This window comes from Oryctolagus cuniculus, chromosome 10 (assembly GCF_964237555.1).
Source record: "Oryctolagus cuniculus chromosome 10, mOryCun1.1, whole genome shotgun sequence".
Classification (NCBI taxonomy): Eukaryota; Metazoa; Chordata; class Mammalia; order Lagomorpha; family Leporidae; genus Oryctolagus; species Oryctolagus cuniculus.
Genome location: NC_091441.1, coordinates 117,592,658 through 117,617,515, shown reverse-complemented (window position 1 = coordinate 117,617,515; position 24,858 = coordinate 117,592,658). Strand labels below are relative to the sequence as shown.

The following is a 24,858-nucleotide window of genomic DNA, read 5'->3' as shown; positions in this document are numbered from 1 at the left end:
TCAAGCCAGAGAGGAATGGTAACAGAAACAACGGGGGCACGTCACGAGGGCCAGGCACCGCACACACAGCCATGAGACGCTCTCATTGGCAAATCTTCAAAAGTACACACACTGTGGTAACGAGTCATAAACCTGTGAACCCACACCACCAAGAAACACAGACAGGAAAGACGGCAGAAAGGGGGCCGTCCTTTCAGAACCAAGCCAAGCAGCACCGGCAAACGAGCGCTGGAGTGGGGAAACCACACTTCACGGGACGGCAGGAAAGACGAGTCCAGGCAAAATCACCAAACGACACTCACTAAACGAGTGAGACTCTTTTTTTTTTTTTTTAAGATTTATTTTATTTATTTGAAAAGCAGAGCTACATAGAGAGGTAGAGACAGAGAGAGAGGTCTTCCGTCTGCTGGTTCACTCCCCAAATCGGCAACAGCTAGAGCTGCGCCGATCCAAAGCCAGGAGCTTCTTCCCAGTCTCCCATGTGAGCACAGGGGCCCAAGAACCTGGGCCATCCTCCACTGCTTTCCCAGGCCATAGCAGAGAGCTGGATCGGAAGTGGAGCAGCCGGGACTTGAACCAGCATCCAGATGGGATGCCAGCACTTCAGACCAGGGCTTTAAAGTGCTGCGCCACAGCGCCAGCCCCACGGGTGAGATTTTAATGGGGGTACAAACTAGCTACAGAGTATTAAAAGGGTCAATCCACAGACCCCTGCACCCACATGGGAGGCCTGCAAGAAGCTCCTGGTTTCTCCTGGCTCAGCTCCAGCCGTTGCGGCCATTTGGGAAGTGAACCAGTAGATGGAAGATCTCTCTGTCTCTCCCTCTGTTACTCTGCCTCTCAGAAAAATAAATAAATCTTAAAAAAAAAAAAAAAAGACAAAGAAAGAAAAGAAAGGGGTACACAGAGGCCGACTGCCTGCACAGGGCGCTCTGAGGACAAAATGGCACTGACACGCACACAGCACTGTCAGGGAGGCAGCACTGAGCACAGTCAGGAGGAAGCACCAAGACAGGCAGAATGAGAAACAGTCTACTATAGACCACACACAGATCACACATACACACAGAGACATGCATCACACATGCACTGACACACCACACACACACACCACACATGCACTGACACACACCACACACACGCAGAGACACGCATCACACATGCACTGACACCACACACACCATACACACATCACACATGCACATACCACACACACTCCACACACATGCAGGGATGCACATCACACATGCACTGACACATACCACTCACACTCCACACACCTGCACACACACAGACGCACATCACACATGCACTGACACAGACCACACACGCACTCCACACACATGGAGAGACACACATCACACATGCACTGACACACACCACACACACCACACACACTCCACACATGCACTGACAGACCACACACACTCCACACACATGCACAGAGACGCACATCACACATGCACTGACACAGACCACACACACGCAGAGACACACATCACACATGCAGACACACCACAAACACACACCACACACTCCACACACATGCACTGACACATACCACACACATGCATACAGACACACATCACACATGCACTGACACAGACCACACACACACACCACACATGCAGAGACGCACATCACACATGCACTGACACATAGCACTAATATGCACCACACACTCCACACACATGCACACACATCACACATGCACTGACACAGACCACACACACACCACACACACACACTCCACACATATGAACACAGAGACACACATCACACATGCACTGACACACACCAAACACACACCACACACATTCATACCTGCAAAGAGAAACAGACACACATCACACATGCACTGATACATAACACAAACACACCACACACATTCGCACCTAAATATATGCACCCACAGAGAAACACACACACATCACACATGCACTGATACAGACCACACACACCAAAAATGTTCGTACCTACATATATGCACACAAACACTGAGACACATATCACACATGCACTGCTGACATACACACACCACAGAGACACACACACAAATACACACACAGACACATACATACACCACACACACATACACACACAGATTTTTTTTTTAAAAGATTTCTTTATTTATTTAAGGCCGGCGCTGTGGCTCAATAGGCTAATCCTCTGCCTGCAGCGCTGGCACACTGGGTTCTAGTCCCGGTCGGGGTGCCGGATTCTGTCCCGGTTGCCCCTCTTCCAGGCCAGCTCTCTGCTGTGCCCAGGGAGTGCAGTGGAGGATGGCCCAGGTGCTTGGGCCCTGCACCCCATGGGAGACCAGGAGAAGCACCTGGCTCCTGCATTCGGATCAGCGCAGTGCGCCAGCAGCAGCGCGCCAGCCGTGGTGGCCACTGGAGGGTGAACCAACAGCAAAGGAAGACCTTTCTCTCTGTCTCTCTTTCTCACTGTCCACTCTGTCAAAAAATTAAAAATTTAAAATTAAAAAAAAAAAAGATGTATTTATCTATTTGAAAGAGTTACAGAGAGGCAGAGAGAGAGAGAGAGAGAGAGGTCCTTCATTTGCAGGTTCACTCCCCAGCTGGCACAAAGGCTGGAGTTGTAGCAATCTGAAGCCAGGAGCCAAGGAGCTTTAGCCAGGTCTCTCACACAGTGCAGGGGCCCAAGCAGTCAGGCCCTCTTCTACTGCTCTCCCAGGCCACAGCAGAGAGCTGGATCAGAAGTGGAGCAGCTGGGACTTGAAACAGCGCCCATATGAGAAGCCGGCACCACAGATGGTTGGCTTTACCTGCTACGCCACAACACTAGCCCCAAAATGTGTTCTTTTAAAAGTCCAATGTTATAAGACAAAGAAAGGCTGAGGAGTTGTTCCAGATTGAAAAGATCATATAACCAAGCTGCACTATGTGATCCAAAACTGGACCATGTACTAGCAGGGAAAAAAAACCCAGAGAGGTCATTCCTGGGTACCCTGACAAAACTGGCAGACGACAAAGTACGTGAAGTATTCCGACAAAGCTGAACGTGCAGGAGGGGCCACCTGCCCTGCGCCGACAGAAGAGAGCATCTTGTTCAGAGGTGAAGTGATGAGGTCAGCACTGTTCTCAGACAGCTTCAAAGCTGCAGGCGCATCTGTGGACACACACTCTCTCAGACAGAGAGGGGGAAAGCCACTCACAAGGCCAAGGGGCAAAATGCCAGGACATGAACCTGTGGGAAGGGGGCATTCTGCACTCCTTGGGATAGCTCTGCAGCCTTCTTGTAAGTGTGAAATTATTTCCAAATACATCTTTTAAAAAGAATGCAGAATTAAGACTTTTTAGATAAATAATTTCTCAACAGCACATCTATCCCACAAGAAACACCGCGTGAAGATTTGCAGGGGCATGAAGGCGGCACGGGAGAGAAAACAGCACCCGTACAGAGAAATGAGTACTGAAAACGGACGGTCGCTACAGGCGTCCACAGCGACTTTCCTTCCAATGTTTTATTTTCTTAAAAAGAGAACTGACAGTTTATAGCCGAAACATTACATAAAATTACCTGAGACTATGTGCATAACATATGTATGAAACATAAATTTTGTGTTCAGACTCGGATCCCATGTCTAAGATACCATTTAATGTACATGCAAATATTCCTAAATGTGAAAAAATTTCAAAATACAAAACACTTCTGGTCTGAAGCATTTCAGATAAGCGAAAACTAAATAATTTTATGAAGCCCATAAGAAACAAAGAAACTAAACAAACAAACAAAAAATATCATTGTTTATGGATGTAGGTAAAATGGTACTTGGAGGAAAATTCATAGTTTTGAATATTTATATTAGGAGAAGAATCTAAAAGTAATTATCTCAAATTCCTCCATAAGTTAGAAGAAGAAGACCAAATTAAATCTAGAGTAAATAAGAAGAAGGAAATAATAGAAGACTGGAATTCAATAAAACAAAAAACACGTCATTAGTTGCAAAAAAATTAAAACTATCATGAGACATCACGTCACCCCCCAGAAGAGCTAAAATTACAGAAGACTGAAAATACCAGTGCTGGCAAAAACGTGGGGCAAGTGGACTCTCACACAATGCAAACAGTACCATTCTTTGAAAATCAGTTTTACAGTTTCTTAAGCGTCTGAAGCACATACTTACCTGGGACCTAGCAACCCCATTCCCAGGCATTTATCTAAGAAAAATGAAAACTTACAGCTACAGAAAGACCTTTGAATTCACTCCCAAAGTTAATGTGCTGGAAACCGAACCCCCAACCTAACAGTGTTGCGGGGGGAGAGGTCTAAGAAGTCACAAGGTCACAAGGGTGTGCCTCCATGGGTCACTGCCACTTCCGCAGGACTGCGTAAATGACCCAGAGTGGCTCTGCTACGGGAGCTGACTGAGGCCCTCTGTTGCTCTTCAGCCTTCTGCGACACGCAGCACAGCACAAAGGCCACGGCCAGCTCCAACACGTGACCTTGGACTGCCCAGCCTCCAGAATCGTGAGCCAAGTACACCTGACTACCAATCACCCAGCCCATGGAACAGATGCCGCAACATAAAGCTCACTAAGTCACCCACAACACTTTACTACTACAGCCAAAAATGAGGCAGAGTGCAGCTGTCCATCAGCAGGTGAGTGGGAGGCAGAGAAAAAGGGCAGCTGAGTAGGACATTGTGACACCAACTGAACAACTGTCCACACGCCAGCCGCCTTCACAGGGATAAGACGGTCGGTGACAGACCACAGAGCCTGGCTTCAGCGCTCTAAGACAAGACGTGCTGAAGCAGGCAGGCAGCCAGGCTGGTCCCCCCTTCCACGCTGAGCACAGCGCCTAGACCTCCGCCTCGGGGAGGGACAGGGAGAGGAAGCTTAGGCACTTCACAAGCATTCTATCCTGGCTTCCTCTCAAACACGTGATGAACCAGGCAGCACTGTAACTCTCTCTGGCTGAGAAGAGAGGCACCGCGATACCAGCACCTTGCCCACAGTCACCACCCATAACAGTAACAGCTGGAATGTCACCCAGGCTCCCGAGATCCATGCTCACAACCACGCTGTCTCTACAACAACCCCTAGGAAAGTGGCAAGGGGGTGCCTCTGAGAGGGGAGCGTGGGTCCTGGGAGAGAGGCTGAGGAAGGCTGGCTTATGATAAACCCTCCAGGTACCTTGAGAAGGAACACATTTGCATGTCCTACCTACTATCAAACTGTGTTAGAATTGTTTTAGTATGGTTCTATAATCTCCGAGGACACAAAATTGCCTCATCCAGAGGATAAGCAAAACTCACTGTCGCAGGATCTTACCTGATTTAGGGTGCAAAGCATCACACTGGGCATTGTACATGTGAACAAATTCTTGGTGTCTTTTAATAAGCTGTTGTTTGCTTCCTTGAGTAGACAATCCATGTTGTTTCAGCTTTTTCTTCAAGTCACGATCGGAGAGCAAGTTGTACACAGTTTTAGGCAGTGGCTTCCTTTTGTGAACAGAACTGAAAAGGGAAAAGCACAGCTCTGAGTATCGCTGCGCAGTATCGAGTGCTTTCATGAAGAACAGTGATCTGCCTTCTGCTCGACACCTGGTGACTGGAGGACAGGAGAAGCCCTGCCAAGAGGAGAGGGAAGAAGGAGTGCATATGCAGACGAAGTGGACACGTCTGACGCGACACGCGAGAGGCTGGCAGCCGTCCAGACAGAGGGTCCCAGTGTCCAGGCCGAACAATGCGAAAGGGGACGGCTCACACGGAAGGCCTGTGGCTCAAAGCCAGAGCTCCACCTAGCAGCACCCTCACACCGTCCGACCTCTGCACCGGGTTAGAGCCTGCTGTTTCTTCAAGTTGCCCATGGTTCTCAGGCAAAATCCCTGGACGAACCCATCTACTTCCCACAACAGATCACAAACGCTGCTGAAAGTGCAGCTGTGGATTTAAAGACAGCTCATCTCACAGAGCCTGTGCAGAAACGGCCCCTCAAACTCAAGGTGATACGAAATCAAAAGCATGAAGTCAGGGAAGATAAGACTTGTTAGGACGTTGGTGCCACCCAACCCGTCACCAGCTACGAAAAGGATGCCAGCGAGGTGACGAGCAGAGAACGGCGGCATCATCTTCAAAGGACACAACTGAATCAACAGCAAAAAATACAACAGAGTTTTGTTGACTTCAACTGCAGTTATTTACATTGGTAAATGTTTAAGACATTTCAAGAAGCAGATTAGCAAAATCACCACCTGGCTTTTTATTTTATTTACATACTTTTAATACACAGATAAGCACCAAACTATAATTTTAAACAAAAAGCTATATCAAATTTCTTCCATCTATGCTCTCTCTCAAAAAAAAAAAAAAAACAATCTTAATAAATATTGTTCCTCAGAATGGCCTAGAATTCAGGCCCTCTAAAAGTTTCAGTGACTCGAGAAAAGCCATCAAGCGGCGCTCCAGCAGCACCTTGCCCGCTTCACGGGATCAGAGCAGGGTGCCCTCGTGCACAGCCCGGCTCCCCTCTGTGGCGACGAGGCTCTCAAGAAAGAAGTATCACACTGTCACTACAGCGCCACAGCTTCAAAACGAGAACATCAAAGTTGCAGGTGAAAATTAACAGAAACTTGGAAGCAACAGGTCTGTCTGAAAATCAAGACTTTACAAAGGATTTGGACAGCACCAGTTCACAGAGGGCTGGGCTTCCCAAACCTGCCAGCGCCTCAAGGCCATCCGGAGAATGCGTCTAGAGCACAGATGCCCAGGCCCTTCTCCATGGCCATCTACCAACTACAAATCAGGTCCCAAGCACAGACCGGAAATCAATATTTTCCACAGGGTTCCTCAGGGTTAACCCGAGGCCACCAGTCCAAAGGTCCCACCTAGACAAATACCACAGCTGATCACCAGCCACCCGCCTCTTACCAGCAGTGCCATTCCCAGACTAACCTAGTTCCTTTAACCTAACAAAGTCTAAAAGCCAGAAGTAACTGCTTGACTGTAAAAAGGGCTGTAAAACCTCAACAGATTATATTTTTCTGAAAATTGTTCTTCTTATAATGAGAGCCCATTGAATTCTACAAGACTAATAAAATCACAAAATAAAATCACAGTAGGCATCACTGGCTGAATAACTTTGCAGGTGTTTACACAGCACATGGAAGGACAATTCATTAGTTCTGGATCTGACTCATTTATTTTTACAAAGGAGACAAGATTAAACTTACCACCGTGAAATTCTACAGAACCGAACTATTTCCTGGCATTTACGACGGAAAACTCTGCAGAGATGAAACATTTCTATCAAGAATTTAAAGACCTGAAGCCTGCCAAATGCTTCCCCAGACAGAAAAATGACCGGTCTTCCATTCACGATTTGGTCAAACTGTGAAACGCACGCAAGGGCCTCAGAATCCGAAGGCACCAAAGGGGCTGCGCCCGCAGTCGACCCTGGGAGGGTTTATGCAGAATGAAGCTGTCACCCAGATCCAGGAGACAGCCTGGCAGGGTGTTGTGGCAAAGTGAACACCTGGCAGGTGCTCCTCATGTGAGGGAACCCCAGAACCAGCACACGACTCAACGTTCCCCCACGGTGCCTCTGAACACCGCTGTCACAGATTACAGCCAGCCAGACAGAAAGTCAGGATCCAGCAAATCTAGGCATGCCCGCGTTAAACAAACCCAGCGGTTACTTTTCAAGCAGGACTTCTCCGAGCCTCCCGTGCACTAACAGGGCGACCGGCACGCTGTGTGTCCAAGTCACACTCAGGAGCAACCGGCAGGGCTGCAGTGTTCTTTGTATTTATTATTTCTTTATTTTAATTATTTACTTGAGAGGTAGAGTTACAGACAGTGAGAGGCAGAGACAGAGAGAAAGCTCTTCCAACCGCTGATTCACTCTCCAAATGGCCACAACGGCTTGAGCTGGGCCAATCCAAAGCCAGGAGCCAGGGGCTGCCTTCAGGTCCCCCACATGGATGCAGGGGCCCAAATACTTGGGCCATCCTCCACTGCTTTCCCAGGCCTTAGCAGAGACCTGGATCGGAAGAGGAGCAGCCAGGACTGGAACCAGCGCCCACATGGGATGCCGGCACTGCCGGCGGAGACTTTAGCCCACTACACCACAGCACCAGCCCCTGGACTGCACTGTTCACTCTTGGACACTGACAAATCATGGACAAGGCTGTCTTTGAGCTGAACATATCTGCAGAAACATGACAGATGTATCCAGAAAAAGCAATTCTTTATTCTTGAGAAAGAAAATACTCAGCTTCCATACTCCCAACTCATTCTATAGGAACAAACACCCTCAAAGAGAAAGGCAGCCTGCAGACTTCCCACGACGTATGGGAAACAACCTGTGGGACCATCCAGCTTAACTTATCTCAAGTCTCTCCTAACTAAGCCATCTAAAACCTTTATTCTCTCCTACACACTGCCCACTAGGTGGGAGCATTGTGCGTACGCAGCTGCCCAGGGTCCATTCTCAAGCACGTCCCCAACCAGGAGCTAACACAGTAAGCTGTGCTGTAGGTTGCCTTCTGGATCACGTGACACCAAGTGTTCTTCAGAGCCTGGACTCCCTTAAAACTTGCTCAAAAATCAAGCGGCATCTATCTCTAATCACAAAAACAGTAAGACGGTCCTGCCTTCTTTACAAGGTACTATTACTTCACGGCTTTTGGAAATCAGTCTGCTACGTCCTTCAAGACAGAGGAAACTAAGGAGCCGATCGCTCCAGTCACGCCCACTTCCCGATCCCCATTCACTTCTTCGGCTTCCGTCTTCTTTCCAAGTCTTCTTCTCCTGGACGCTTAAGCCTCACGCTCCCCAGCAAGCCCCACTGATCGGTGCTCCTGCCCTGGGGATGGGGAAAGCAGAAAACAGCTCTGGCCCACAACACCCAATTTCACAGACGAGCTTGGAAAGAAATGAACTGCGGTCTCCGACGTTTAAAATTTTAGTAGCAGTCCCCAGACCCGACTCAGCTAAGTATTCTGACCGAGTGGGAGCTGAGGAAACAGCAAGCGGGCAGGGACTGGGAGACGTCACAGCTAAAGGAGAAGGGGACTGGAGGGCTGGGGCAGACAGCAGAGTGAACGCTGCCTTTTTTTCCAAATTCGTAAAGCCTAGGAAACACCTACAGAAAGGCGCCGAGTTGTGCTGCGGTGCCAGCATCGTCATGCAGCAGGTAAAGGCACCGCCTCAGCACCGGCATCCCACATGGGTGACGGTGTGAGTCCTGGCCACTCCATTTCCAATCCAGCTTCCGGCAAATGCGCCTGGGAAAGCAGCAGAGGATGGCCCTAGTGCTTGGGTCCCTGCACCCACGTGGGAGACCCAGATGGAGTTCCAGGCTCCTGGCCTCGGCCTGACCCAGCCCCAGCTTTTTGTGGTTATTGAAGAGTAAACCAACAGAAAGAAGATCTCTTTCTGTTTCTACATCTCTCTCTGTAACTTTGCCTTTCAAATAAATAAATAAATCTTAGAAGAAATAAAGAGTCGCGCTCAACTATCTTACCTTCGGAGGCTTTCCTTCTTCTCTTCACGGGACAAACAGCTGTCTAGGTGCTTATTAATGTGACTCTCTGGAATGTTAACCCCACAAACAGGACAATCCACTGTATTTTTTAAAAAGAGAAAAGGGTGTTATTATTTGCAGAAAAATAAAAAATTATATAAGCCAATACCTTTCAGCAATTAAGACAAAAAACGGAATCCCAATTTAACATATACTTAGAAAAACAGAAGAGAAAAAGAATAACCCATGAAGGCAACAGGACCGGGTAACGCTATATGCGGGGAGTCACACAATTAGAATCTTGGGCCTAGAGGAAAAGAATGCAAATGAGCCTGCAAGTTGATTTATTGGAGAATGCTCTGGTTAAGCTTTTCCAGCAAGGTACGACCAAACTCTAAGCTAGTCCTAGGTTTTCCCAAGCGTCAGCTGCCATCCGTATTTAGCACAGACGCAATCACAACAGGCTGGGGAAGACAGCCCGGGTCTGCAGGCAAGGCAGGGGCAGGAGCAGCTTCATCAACGCACTGACTGGCTGGCCCAACTACTGCTCACCTTTCCAACGGGCACGAACTGATTGATTTAGCTTTTATTGGTAATTCCCCACGTAATGCTAAGATTAGTTCGTCACTCCCAAACAACTTCGTGGAGTTACAGGGATCTGGGGTGGTCTCTCAGGTCTACACGGGTAAGAGGCCAGGAGACGACCGCTGAGTATGAATTGTCACGTAAGAATTTCCTACCTTTAGCAACCTGTTTCAAAGTGGATGTAGAGGGGGTCTCGGGACCGTTGGCCTCCATGGAGCCAGGAGTCACCTTTTCTGGGAAACATGTCTCCTTGGGCTCTGCAGAAGGGCCCGCCTCTGTCTGAGGGCTCAATTTGCTTTCCTTTTCGTTTATCAACAACTCTGATGTGGAACTTGCAACTTCCTTGATCAAGAAATTGTCTATCAGTCTGCGGCCATGCTTTGAAGACTGTCTGGCGGCAGCAGGAGTGAGGGCTCTGCCGGTGAGCTTCTTCGCAGAGGAGGACACGGGAGAGATGGGAGGCGACTCCAAAGCAGACTGCAACAGATGACTCCTGAAAGCACAGAAACACAGCAGGCTTTCCCATCAGCCAAAAATACTAATGTAACAACACTCAACCCATCACCAGGACACGAAATGATGCTTAGGGGAATAACACAAACTGTTTTCCCAGTTAACACTTGTTCCTCTGAGATACAGAAGTTAGGCCATAATGACAACCAAACCAAAGTGTTGCTGCTGGAATAAAACAAAAGCAATAAACCTGACTCCAAAGATAGTTCATCGGTGTGTATAAGCAAATGGCAGACTTCAGGCTCTGGTCATGGAACAGCTGATATGAGGCTTATTCTCTCTCTCTTCTTTTAAAGATTTATTTATTTGAGAGTCAGAGTTAACAGAGAGAGAAGGAGAGGCAGAGAAGCAGAGAGAGAGAGAGAGAGAGAGAAGTCTTCCATCCCCTGATTCACTCCCCAATTGACCACAACAGCTGGAGCTGCACCAATCTGAAGCCAGGAGCCAGGAGCTTCTTCTGGGTCTCCCACATGGGTGCAGGGGCCCAAGGACTTGGACCATCTTCCACTGCTTCCCTAGGCCATAGCAAAGAGCTGGATCGGAAGAGGAGCAGCTGGGACTTGAACCAGCACCCATACGGGATTCTGGTACTGCAGGCAGCAGCTTTACCTGCTACACTACAGCACCAACCCCAAGGTTTATTCTGTAATCAAAAACAACTTTCTTCTAACATACAACAACTGGGCTGTAATTAATACAAGGGAGAACAGACACGGGGAGTGATCTAAAACTCTCATGAGGGTCACCCCAGGAGAATTTTCTGCAAGTTGTGCAGAAGCGTAAGCAAAGCCAAAGTCAACCTTACCCAACCAAACACTGCACCTCACCTCACCAGAACAGAGCTGAAGAGCTGCTCATTCAACTGCCATCACAACAAAGTTCAACATCTTTCAAATGAGGATAATTCACAGCTTATATATTTCACCTACAATACTCAGCATGTATTTTTAAGTTACCAGGCATGCAAAGAAGCAAGGAAAAACACAGGCACTAACCAAGAGAAAAAACAGTCAACAGAAGCAAACCCAGAGGTAATCCAAAAAGAGGCATTAGCAGGCATGACTTCAAAAGAACTGTGATAAGCAAGTTACAGAAAAAAAGACGACAAATGGATAAAAAAGATAATGTACTTCAAGAGAGTATTAAAATCCTTTAGAAATAATCAAATGAACATTCTACAGTTGCAAAGCTGGATGAGTATAATAGGAGACAGCAGAGGACGGTATTAGTAATCATTAAGACAGGACAACAAGAAATACACAAACCCAAGTAGAGAGAGAAAAAAGAAGAGAAAAGACAATAAAAGTAAAGTACGATATATAAGGGTAAATCAAAAATTATTTTGCTGAAAAAAAGTGAAACCCACCATAGGTTTTTCATAACAGACATTTCTATGAATTTTTTGAAGACTTCCTGTAGAGATAATAACTGGTATCCAAAAGAAGCAGGAAGAGAATGGGAAATATCAGAAAAATCGAGGATTATGAACTTCCAAATCTTATAAAAAATCAAAATCTGCCACTTTAGAATTCAGACTAAACTAACAGAAAAATAATTAATAAATATCCCAATATTATATAAGCATCACAATTCTAAATAACTATACAGGACAAATCACAATGGAAATGTAAAGATATTCTGAGGTAAATGATAACATGAGAGTTTAACAAAGTAGTCCCTAAAGGAAAAATTGGATTAATAAGAAACAAACAATATTCCAAGCTTAGAAACATCAAACTAAAACCAGAGATAGAAGCAAATAATAACAGAGAACAAAGAACAGAAAAGAGACACATCCTGTGGCACAGAACCACAATTTGCAACTATGGCCAAGTGCTGGTTCAAGTTCCAGCTGCTCTGCTTCCAATCTAGCTTCCTGCCAATGCACCTGGGAAGGCAGTAAATGATGCCCCCAAGTCCTTGGCTGGTGCTACCTACATGGGAGACCAGGATAAGCTCCTGGCTCCTGGCTTCGGGCTGGCCCAGTGCTGGCCGTTGTGACCATCTGGGGACTGAATCAGTGAAATCAATCAATCTCTCTCTCTCTCTCTCTCTCTGTAACTTAGACTTTCAAAATAAATAAATCTTGAAAAGGTACAATGATTGCATTTGGAGAGAAACACACAAAAAAGTATTTTTTATTTGCAGGTGAAATGATTATGCACACAGAAAATCAAATTCAATCTATAAGAAACTGGAATAAATGAATTTTTACAAGGTCCTGGTTCCCTGTCAATAAACAAGAAATTAATGTGTCTCTATATATTAGCAAGCAGAAAATAACATCTTTAAATACCACTTACATAACATCAAAAATATTAAACATCTAGGAATACATTTTTTTAATGTGTAAAACCTATATCCTGAAAACTTCAAAACATTCTTAAGAGAAATAAAAGAAGGCTTAAATAAACAGATATTCCAGGTTCTAGTCATCGTCCAGATGACTCAACAGTGTTAAAATGCCTATTTTCTCCAAAATGACTCACAAAGTAAATGCAATCCCAATCAATTGATAAGCCACTGTTTTGGGAGAGGAAATAATAAATCATTCTGAAACTTCCACAAAAATGCAAAGGCCCTATAATGCTTGAGTCCTGAAGAACAACGTTTGAGAAAAGGAACTAACAGCGTTCAAGGATTTCAGCAAGCCAGCTACCATGCTGGAGACAGCATCATTTTGCAGAGAGACAAACAGGATACGGAACACACTGTGTCCAGTCTTATTTACATCATCTTATTTACATCATCTTATTTACAGCAAGGAGCCACTGCAATCTAGTGGGCCTTTTCTCATAAACAGTGCAGGAGCAAGTGATTATCTGTCGAAGAACAAGTGAATCTTGACCCTTACCTACATCATGGCCCAAAATTAACTTGAATGGGCTCATTGACCTAAATGCAAAAGCCAAAATGGCATTTATAGAAGGAAACAGCAAAAAATCTTGATAGGAGAAGATGTATTAGGCAAGATTTGAAAAAGCACAAATCATTAACAAGAGAGGCAATCAAATATTTGTAGTTCCATTTTTTTCTCCCTGTCTGTAGCATGCCTTTTTATTTTAAAGGTGTCTTTGATAAGCAGATGTCCTCAAAACTAAAGCATAATATATGAAAACCCCTAAAAATCAGGAAGACAAAACAGTACAATTTTTAAAAACTGAGCAGAAAACTAGAAGACACAGGAATCGTCAGTAAGCACACGCGAAGGTGCATCAGGCGGCAGGAAATGCACACGCGACCACAATGACCTATCGTCTCACATCTGAAAGAATGCTTAAAACTAAAGGACTGGGGCCAGCACTGTGGGGCTGTGGCACAGTGAGTAAAGCCACTGCCTGCAGCGCTGGCATCCCATATGGGCGCTGGTTCGAGACCTGGCTGCTCCACTTCCAAACCAGCTCTCTGCTATGGCCTAGGGAAGCAGTGGAAGATGGCCCAAGTCCTTGGGCCCCAGCACCCACATGGGAGACCCGGAAGAAGCTCCTGGTCCTGGCTTCGGATCGGCACAGCTCCAGCCATTGCAGCCAATTGAGGAGTGAACCAGCAGATGGAAGACCTCTCTCTCTCTCTGTCTCTCCTCTCTCTGTGTAACTCTGACTTTCAATAAATAAATCTTCAGAGAAAAAAAAAAAAAAAACGGTCTTCAGATACTGCAGCACATAAATGAATGCCTATCCTATGGCCTGGCCATCATACCTGTGAAACATGCCGAAAGATATGAATGGGAATGTTCACAGCAGCTCTACTCACAACAGACAAAAACCAGAAAGCATCCACATGTGTATCAATAGGGAAACAGAGACAGAATTACCCATTATCATCATCTGAAATTGAAAGACTCACTGACAAAAATCAAATGATTGCCACAGTAATGCAGGAAGTGGCTCTCAAAAGTTCATGGAGAATACAACGAAAAACTACGCTTGAACTTCAAAATGTTGTGCACCAAGAAACTTCTCTCTCTTTTTTTAAGATGTATTTATTTATTTGGAAGGCAGAGTTACAGAAGGAAGGAGGGAGGGAGGGAGAGGGAGGTGGACAGAGAGAGAGAAAGATGTCTTCCATTCATCTGCTCACTCCTCAAATGGCCATAACAGCAGGCTTTAAAGCCAGGAGCTGGGAACTTCATTCAGGTCTTCCATATGGATGGCATGGGCCCAAGCACTTGGGCCATCTTCTGATGCTTTCCTAGGTGCATTAGCAGGGAGCTGGATCAGAAGTGGAGCATCTGGGACTCGAACAGGTGCCCATATGAGATGCAGGCATTGCAGGCAGCAGCTTAACCCACTATTCCACAACACCAGCCTCAAAACTTACCTTTTAATTCCATGTTTCCATGAACATTTTAATATGCCTTTGTATTAGCTGCTCAGATTTCTCTTTCACTATTAGTCTGAAGTCAATAAAATGACTAATAACTCTCAGACCACCTGGGAGTTAGCTGCGCCACAGGACAGGAAATGGTATAAAAAGAGACAAAGCAGCAATTATTTTGTTCTGCCTAACAGCTTAATAGAAATTCATAAAAATGTTATTTACAATCAAAATGTCCTGTTTCATATCATGTTTAACTGCCAGGCATAATCTGAACACTTTCAATGATGTCCTGAGACTAACAGGCCCATCCGACATTTTAAAATCAACAATGAGGACCGAGGGAAGGCGAGGAGATGTCAGCAAAATCAAGGATGCCCACAAGGGGCCGGCCTAGTGCAGCAGGTAACAAAATCAAGGACGCCCACAAGGGGCCAGCCTAGTGCGGCAGGTAACAAAATCAAGGATGCCCACAAGGGGCCGGCGTAGTGCAGCAGGTAACAAAATCAAGGATGCCCACAAGGGGCCGGCGTAGTGCGGCAGGTAACAAAATCAAGGATGCCCACAAGGGGCCGGCCTAGTGCAGCAGGTAACAAAATCAAGGATGCCCACAAGGGGCCGGCGTAGTGCGGCAGGTAACAAAATCAAGGATGCCCACAAGGGGCCGGCCTAGTGCAGCAGGTAACAAAATCAAGGATGCCCACAAGGGGCCGGCGTAGTGCAGCAGGTAACAAAATCAAGGATGCCTACAAGGGGCCAGCCTAGTGAGGCAGGTAACAAAATCAAGGACGCCCACAAGGGGCCGGCCTAGTGCGGCAGGTCAAGCCTCTGCCTGCAAGACCAGCAACACCAGCGTCCCGTAAGAGCGCTGGTTCAAGTCCCGGCTGCTCCACTTCCGATCCAGCTTCCTGCCAATGTGCCTGGGACAGCAGTGGAAGGTGGCCCGAGTGCTGGGGTCCCTCACACACATGGCAGATGCAGATGGAGTTCCCGTCTCCTGGCTTTGGCCTATCTCAGCCCCAGATGTTGCTGCCATTTGGGGAGTGAACAAGACGATGGAAGATATATCTATCTATCTATCTCATCCCTCCTGTAACTCTCACTTTGAAATTAAAAAAAAAATCTTGAAAAAAAAAACCCTAAGATCGTCCACAAGCTGACAAATGCTGGCAGGCACATGGTGAGGAGCTTGTGTCATTATTTCATTATTTTATTTTCCACACATATGTCTAAATTTGGATTTTTCCAGAATGGAAAATTTGGAAATAAATAAATAAAAGCTAGAGGGGAAGAAAGATTAAAGGAAACAAAAACTTAAAAATCTTGGTCTTTGAGAGGAAACAAACAAAATACAAACAGGAGCACAAACACTGACGGTCTGTTTTGCTCCAGGACCCAGCTTTGTAGAAAGGTTCTTAGCAAAGCGTCCGCCCATCACGACCAAGTAAAGCAGACAGCACACAGTGGAGACCACACCCCCACTAGGGAGGACGCCCGCCTCTCCGGCCAGGTGTCCACTCAGCCACACCTTGGCTTTTATCCACACTTCAGATAAATTTCCTTTTACTAATTTGCTCTCTTACTTCAATTCAGTCAACAAAGACCATGGCCGATGGAAACTCCATTACCATGATAAAACTATTCTCCACGCTAAAATTAAAATTCTTAAGTTATTCAAGTGTCAGCTATTCTTGGCAGAGAAATCTAACATAAGCAAAGAGAGGCCTCTGTCCTCATGAAGCCGACACTACGGACAGACACACACACAGTGCATGCGAAAGGTGCCAGAAGCAAGGAAACCACGTGTGGAGCAGATGCCGGATCCTCTCCGCAGCACCTCACCAAGACGCCCCAGGAGAACCAGTCCCGAGTCAGGGCTGAGCCAGGGCTGAACAGGGAAACAGGCGTCCACTGTGAAGTGGAGCAGGAGCAGAAGTCTTCAGGGTCAGAGTGAGGTCAGCAGACAGAATGGCAGGGAGGCCAGAGGGACTGGAACTGAGTAAACCGGAGCAGCGAGGTGTGGCCTAAGGCCCCAGAGGGAGCAAGACTGCAGGGAACAGGGACTGCCACTGAGGGGCAGGCTTCTCTCCAAATGACACGGGAAGTGCCCTGGCACGAACTGCAGGGAACAGGGGCTGCCACCAGGCAGGGCTTCTCTCCAAATCAGACAGGAAGCGCCCCGGCAGGGACTGCAGGGAACAGGGGGCTGCCACCGAGGCAGGCTTCTCGCCAAGTGACACGGGAAGCGCCCGGCACGGTCTTAGCGCAATCTGACTTTCTCTTACAGGAACCGCTCTGGTTGCTGTCCTCAGGAAGAGCTCTGAGACAGCACAAGCACAGTCACGACCGAGAGGAAGTGCTGGCAGGAACGCGGGCTGACCCGGCCTGGGCTGCGGCCGTCCCGGAAGGAGGTGAGAGCAGTAAGACCCTGCCAGTGTTCTGAAGACACGCCACCAGGATCCACTAACGGATGACGTGGTGTAACCGGGAGGGCTCAGGAGGACTCCAGGGCTTGGCGCCGGGCAAGTGAGAGGGCAGTGCTGCTGTGGACGAGCCGGAGAGCACAGAGCGAGCGGCAGGGCCAGCGTCACAGGCAGCACCGGGAACCGGCACTGTTTGGTGCACATCATTCAAGAGCAGCTCCTGTCCACGCAGAATGTGAGACGCATGAGTGTGAAGTCTGGATGAGACCTAGCTGAAGAAACAGTCTGGATGTCACGAGTGTAAACACAGACGTTAAAGCCACGAGACCACTTACAACAAAAATGACCTGGGTGAGAATGTTAAATCCAAAGTTGATGCTTACAGTTAAAATGAGCCAATAACTTTCTCTTAACTCCCATCACATCTTTACATGAAGATGCATCAGGGCGGATGGCATTGCAGTGCAGCAGGCTAAGCCACCACCTGCGATGCTAGCATCCTTCGCCTGTGGCGCCCGCGTCCCATATGGCCTCCAGCTATGTCCTGGCTGCTCCACTCCAATCCGGCTCTCTGCTAACGCTCCTGGCAAAGCAGTAGAAGATGGCCCAAGAACTTGGGCCCCTACACTCACATAGGAGACTGAGAGGAAGCTCCTGGTTCCTAGCTTCGGAACAGCCCAGCCCCTGCCACTGCGGTCATTTGGGGAGTGAACCAGCAGATGGAAGATGTCTCTGTCTCTGCTTCTCAAATAAATAAATAAATCTTTAAAAAATAAAAATAAAAAAAAACTTCAGAAAATTTCAAGGCATTGTTGGGTAAAACATACCTTTTTAGATCACTCTGGGAGATCAAAATCACTTTCACACATTCATGCATGTGACAGTTAGGAAGGAAAGCTACATATGTGAGTTTTAGAAAACATAAAACAACTACATATTTCACAAGACACATTATTTTTTACATGCTGAGTAAATCAGATTAGGAGTTAATAGATCCACATACAACAAACACAACCAGTTATGGGCGTGTGTCCATCAGGCTGGCCTAAACACATCCAGCTCCACTGAGAGGCCCAAGCAGCTGTAATGCCCTCGTGGTAACACGCACCCCAGCACCAGAGCCTGGCTCCCGTGAGAGGAACCAGGGCACCTGAAAAACACAGCTGAATCTAGAATAGAAGATATCCCAGGAGAATGTTCACAGAACCAAGACCGGAGGAGTCCTCGGACCCACACTTTAACTTTTAACTGTTCAGTACAGGAGAATTTCTGGTTAGTAACGGAATAAATTCTTATCACTATTAGATTTTGCACGTGTGAATAACAACAATCATCATTTCCTTTATTTTACTCCAAAATATGCAGCCCTGCAGACCCCAACTGAGAGGTCCGCCACAGAGGCCGGAGGGGACACACCACGGGCGGGAGCAGCCGGAGGTTAGTCACAACATTAAATCATACCGTGCAAAATGCAAGCTTTTTACCAGTTCATCTAGCACACGGTTGTTTTTCAGGTCTGGCTCTGTGACAGTCTAGAAAAGAAAAACAACAGATGGAAAAAGGTCAAAAACAATCATTTGTTCGTCACAACCATGTTTTTGAGGATGTCTGACCCATCCTGCTGAGGCTCCCCATCCCACCAAGTCTTCCAGGAAAACCTCAAAACAAAGCTCATTTATCTCAGCCTACGTGGAATTCTAAAAAGTGATTCAGGGTCTGCTAACTGGAAGTCTGATAAAAGCTCTCCAAAGCATTTGTTAAAAGCATATATTATTTACTCTACTCATTAAAACAAAACCTAATATGAGCAAGAATCTTTCTTCAAAACACCAGCACTCGGCTTTCCAAACATTTTCTCCAATAAAAAGAGGAGACGCTCTTTTCAGCAACATAATGGGAGAGGCTTTAAGTACTCAGCGGAGTCTGCGGATGAGGTCAGCTCTCAGGAACACGGAGAAGGGTACCTGCAGGGCTCATTCAGCGCGTGGGGCTCGGCTCCTCTCCCTGGGGAGGCAGCTCTCGGGCTCGGGAGCCACGCTGCTGCGTCGCTCACACAGGGAAATCACTCTGCAAGCTCAGTGTCCGCCACACGCCGCTCCCCCCGCCGAGGCCACACTCGCCCCCCGTCAACAGTCCCACTCTGTTTCTGCCCAACCTGACTCTCGCCTCCCTACCCCCACGGATGTTCAAGCTCCCTTTCATCTACCTCTCGCCTATCGCCACTACTTGAAAAGTCTCTGAGCCTGTAATAAGAAAGTTCCTGGTGTTTCCCTGACGATCGGGCCTAGCAGGCCAGGGACCGGTGAGGCTGGTTAAGGCCGACGGCCACACCTGTTTGCCTTCGGCACCAACGCTGCCACCAGCCCTCGGCAGTGCAGAAGCCCACCTCAGAGTTTCTACCTGAGGTGAGGAGCTACAACAGAGCTAGGGCCCATGAGAATGCGTGCCCGGAGGCGTCCTTCGCTCACAACCTGCTTTTACTTCCTGAACTACAGATTACCAGAGGTCCAGAGCTTTAATGAAAAACTGACCAGAGCCCAAAGGCTCCTCCTGAAAATGCCTTTATAACGCTGAATTCAGTAGCTACACTTCTCCCCGTGGGCTGTTGCATATAAAAGAAGCAGAAATATCTGTGCGAATCACTAAGTCTAAAAAAGAGAAAAACTCACCACACAACAAGTTGGACACTGAGTTTTATACGATAGAAATTTTCTTATACATAGAGAACAATCTGCAAAAACACAAAAACCAATTCAGTAAGTTAATTAAGTGATACTAATAACATAAGAATATGACAACAAAACATTTTCATTATCTCTCTAAGGAACAGAATCTTCCGTCTCTAGTACCTTTAACTGTGCACAGCATTTTCAATGAACACCAATTACAGGGAGTTCCCAGGATACTGCATTCCGTAAGCAACACACACACGTACCCTCCATCCACAGCAGAAGGGCCACACCTGCAAGACCAGGGCTGCGTGTGGCAGAGACAGGATTGCTCTACAACGTGTGAAATAAGATACTTACACACCGTAAGAAATAATAAGCGCCCACATTATCACACTGGAGATTTCTATATTCCGGTCTGTAAATGACAGCTGTCACCCACACAGCACTGAGAACGGAACGGTGCACAGGGAAGGCCCCTGGCCTCAAGGCGCCGAGCGGCCAGTGAGGCGGCCCAGGCAAGGCACTGCCTGAGTCGGCAAGCGCTAAGCAGCAGGTGTGGAGCACTCTCGCCGCTGCAGGCAGTGTGCCTCCTGGGGAAAGCAGCAGCAGGTGTGACTAACGTGCAGGCAGCTCACTGGGAGCCCAAATTCGGCTGAGGTTACGGAACCTCGGTCCAGAGAAGACAGTGTGGGTTTAGCCGCACACACACCCAGGAAACAAGCACATCTTGCCAGCCTCAGTAAGCGCGCACGTTACACAGATTAAACAGGTCAGCTTCTGGGAGTAAGGAAGTGACTGGTGTGTAGGGGGCTTGGAAGTCCCTTGTCCCCTGACAGGTAAGGGCAAACTGAAACAGTAACGACGCCCCTTGGATCCACCAGAGATGCAAGGTCACAGGGTACACTGCTGCGCCCAGGCCTGACCACACAGACAACACAGAGAATCACGAGTGAGCGCAGGGGAACCCTCGGCGGGGCTGAGCCCCAGCAGGCAAAGCTGGACCTTAAAGGAAGCGCTGCAGACTCCGTGTGGGCAAGTCTGGAGCTAAAACTCCAGGGCCCTGTCTTGGGGCTTCTGCGAGTTTCACGCCAGTTGCTCTACCAAGCTCTCACAGTCAATGCGGGAAAAAATTCCTCCGTCCATGCAGTCAGAGGAGGGAGAAGCAAGCATTTCCAAGGAAGCAAGGTCTACCTCAGGAGAAACCAAGGCAGCAGAGCCTGATTCCGGGGGCTTTATCAGGCCCCAGTGGTCTGAGAAGGGAGATAGACAACGCAGCCCTCCCAACCATCCTGTCCCTCTCAGGACGGAAAAACTGGGGACTTTGAAATTCACAGCTGAGGGGCATAGGTGTCAGGGCAGGGCCCCCATGAATGGTTCCTGGCAAGTGCACTCCCAGGCTGGTGCTACGAGACACCTGGGCAAGAACGCCAGCCCCAGAGACCAACCAGTGGGGCTGCCTGATGGTGGACTTGAACCTCCAAAACTATGACATCAATCTTTTTTCTTAGGAAGTTAGTTGCCTCAGGAATTTCACTTTAGTGATGAAAAGCTGGCCAATACGTGTATATACATGCACGGAACACACACATGCACGTAGGGACATTTCAGCAGCCCCACACAGGCAACACGAGCGAGTGCAGCGACTCAGAGTAGCAGGAGAACTGGACGTCTCCGTGTGCGGACGCTGCAGTCACAGACACCACACCTGGGCGGGCACTAAGACAGCAATGTCCAGTGTAGCAGGCTGCAGGCCCGGGACCAGGGACCGCTGTGGTGGGCTTCCACCGACAGCTCTCTTCCTGGCCTGTAGAAAACCACTCTGCGTCTTCTCGGGGTAGGACCAAGACTGGAAACTCTGCTACCTCTTCTTACTTTAGGACCCCAAACCCACCCTGAAGACCACACCCGTGACTCCATCTGAACCCGACCATCTCTCATAGGCTTCATCTCCAAAGACCAGCTCATCAAGGGTCAGGGACGCACCATGGACTGTGGGGGGACACAGTTCACTCACAGCATTCCACCCCCGCCTCAACCCCTAAATTCACCTCGTTCACACACGCAAAATACATTCATCTCATACCAACAGGCCCAAAAGTCTTAATTTGTTTTAGCACCAATTTTAAACTCCAAAGTTTCATCTAAAGAACACCTCAATCAGATATGGGCGAGATTCATCAGACAGCACCTCAATCAGGTATGGCTGAGATTCGAGTATGACTCAGCCTGAGGAAACCGTCTCTAGACTCCTCTTCACTACCAACGCCTTCTCTCACCGTGCGGCCTCCTGAGCGACACTGTCCATCAACAGCTGCTGGCCCCGGCTGCCCGGCTCAGCCGCTCGGGAGGTTACTTTCCTAGGCCCTAGCCCCAGACGTGCTGAGCCACCGGATTTCGGTAAGTCCGTCCACATACGCGATTTTGATCCAACAGTAACGGTGATAGCAACGCCCATGAGTCCAGGCTGAGGGGAGGGTAACACTCCCCCAGCAGGGACGGCACTCAGCACTAACCAAGGGCAGCCCTCCTCTGTCCTGGCCCACGGCGCCGTCCCCAGCTTAGGGAGAGGAGAGCACTGTCCTGCCCCGTGGAATTCACGCTGCCTCTCACTCAGCAGAGCCCGCCGCGTGAAACAGTTTCACAGCCCTCTTCTTGAAAAAGATGAAATGACACTGCTTTTTACTCCTACACAACTCTTGGTTGATTTTGTAAATAAAAATCCACACAAGGAAAAGAAAGAGACTGGCTGTCAACCTTTAGAATAATAGAAATTTAACAGTGTCAATAAGCCCTCAATTTCATCTAAGAGCAAACATTCTGAGCACATTCCATTATCGTCAGAAAACCTGCACAAAGAAACCCGGCACCTGAGCCTCGCGGTCTATTAACGGAGCGTTTCTCACAGGCAAGCAGTGCGTCCACCCTCTCTTCTCCAAACACTCTTCAACACCACAAACTCAGATCAGCTCAGCTGGCCTGTATCCTGTCAGGGCATCCTACCCAAACCTCGGGAACTGCGCCACTGCAAAGGGACTGCTCATCACTCACGTCCCAAATGCCAACTTCGCAAAACAGATGCAGTGATTTAAATAACTAATCCAGTGTTTAAACAGCAGCAGCAAATGGCTGGGTTTCCGGGTCACCGATCTGGAGCCAATCCAGGACAACGGCGGAGACAACAGATCTGCTCCTACTAAAGCTCTGAGGACTTCTACATCACCAAATCAGCACTACAGAGCTACAGCACAGACTCTGACGCATCAATTCTTTCTAATTCTGGTTAGAATTTAAGACCACAGTATAAAAAATTATAGAAAACTAAGTTAATGAAATCATGATAGAAAAAGACACAATGTGTGACATCAATAAAATGTAAAAGGAGGAAGTAAAAGACTAGCTTTTTTGAGATTGAAGTTAAGGTATCAGCTTAAAAGAGACTGTTGCAAATATGTTTTATAAAAGTCTCCTGGCAAGCACAAGAAAATCTACAGAAGATACTCAAAAGAAAGTGAGAAGGGCTGGAGTGTGGTGTAACAGGTGAACTTCCACCTGCGACACCAGCATCCCACATGGGCGCCAGTTCAAGACCCGGCTGCTCTGCTTCTGATCCAGCTCCCTGTAAATGTGCCTGGTAAAGCACTGCCTTGTGGCCCAAGTCCTTGGGTCCCTGCATCCAAGTGGGAGACATGGATGAAGCTCCTGGCTCCTGGCTTTGGCCTGGTCCAGCCTCAGCCACCAAGGCCATTTGAGGAGTGAACCAGTGGATGGAAGACCTCTCTCTCTCCCCCCATCTCCATCTGTAACTCTTCCAAATAAATAAAATATTTTTTTAAAAAAAGAAAAAGAATACAAGAAAGGAATCAAAGCATGTCCCTATAGAAACATCAACTGAACATAAAGGAAGACAGCTAGCAAGGAAAAAAGACCAAAAAAGCTGCAAGAGAGATGGAAACCAACAAAGCATCAGTAGTACGTCCTTGACTCTCAGGAAGTACTCTAAACATAAATTGATTGCATTCCCCAGTAAACAGAGTAGCTTCATGAATTCATATGCAAGATCGAGGGGCCAGTGCTATGGCTACTTGGTAAAGCTGCCACCTGCAGCAGGGGCATCCCACACGACTGCTGGCTTGAATCCTGGCTGTTCCACTTCTAATCCCGCTCCCTACTAATGAGCCTGGGAACGCAGTGGAAGACGGTCCATGTACTTGGTCCCCTGCACCCACACAGGAGACCTGGAAGAAGCTCCCAGCTCCTGGCTGCCGATCAGCCCAGCTCTGCCTGTTGCAGCCATGTGGGGAGTAAACCAGCAAATGGAAGATCTCTCTCTCTAACTCTGCCCTTCAAATAAATAAACAAATTTTAAAAAAGAAATACAAGATCTAACTATATGTTCTCTATGAGAGACTCACACACAGTCTGCAAGTGAAAGGATGCAAAAACATTCCATGTGGCCAGACCTGTATAACACAGAATAGACTGTAAGTCAAAAAATTGTCATAAGAGACAGAAAAGGACACTGCAGAAGCATACAAGGGTCAGTCCACCAAGAAGACAGGCCAGTCATGAGCCAGAGCAGCCAGCTACGTAAAGCAAACATGACGGGACTGAAGGGAGAACCACAGAGAAACACAGGAAGATTCGGTAATGGACACGACAGCCGACAGCAAGTCCCCAAGGCACCACCTCCACACACCAAGTGAATCCACAGGCAGGGACAGAACGCTCCAGCAGGAGCAGCAGACCACACCTCCACCGGTCACAACAAGGAGCCTGAACAGCCTGTGAAAGACGGAGTCATCCACGTGTGCTTTCCGACCACCACGGAAAAAAACAGGAACCAAGAGCAGACGG

At 47.8% G+C, this 24,858-nt stretch overlaps 1 protein-coding gene across 15 annotated transcripts in view; it reads right to left on the bottom strand.

Annotated features, from left to right (window-relative positions):
• Window positions 1-24,858, bottom strand: part of RAD18 (RAD18 E3 ubiquitin protein ligase) — a 102,250-nt gene that overhangs the window by 69,807 nt on the left and 7,585 nt on the right. For 13 of the 15 annotated variants that reach the window (XR_011379675.1, XR_011379674.1, XM_002720617.5 and 10 more), the window contains exons 3-7: window positions 20,002-20,063; window positions 18,794-18,864; window positions 10,235-10,572; window positions 9,495-9,594; window positions 5,301-5,485 (exon numbers count right to left, since the gene is read on the bottom strand). Coding sequence is in view for 13 of the 15 variants with exons in the window: in XM_002720617.5 (XP_002720663.2) it covers window positions 5,301-5,485; window positions 9,495-9,594; window positions 10,235-10,572; window positions 18,794-18,864; window positions 20,002-20,063 (756 nt within the window). In the remaining 2 variants the exon portion in view is untranslated. The remainder of the gene's footprint in view (window positions 1-5,300; window positions 5,486-9,494; window positions 9,595-10,234; window positions 10,573-18,793; window positions 18,865-20,001; window positions 20,064-24,858) is intronic. The other 2 variants (XM_051831966.2, XM_008273586.4) reach the window with 2 other exon arrangements.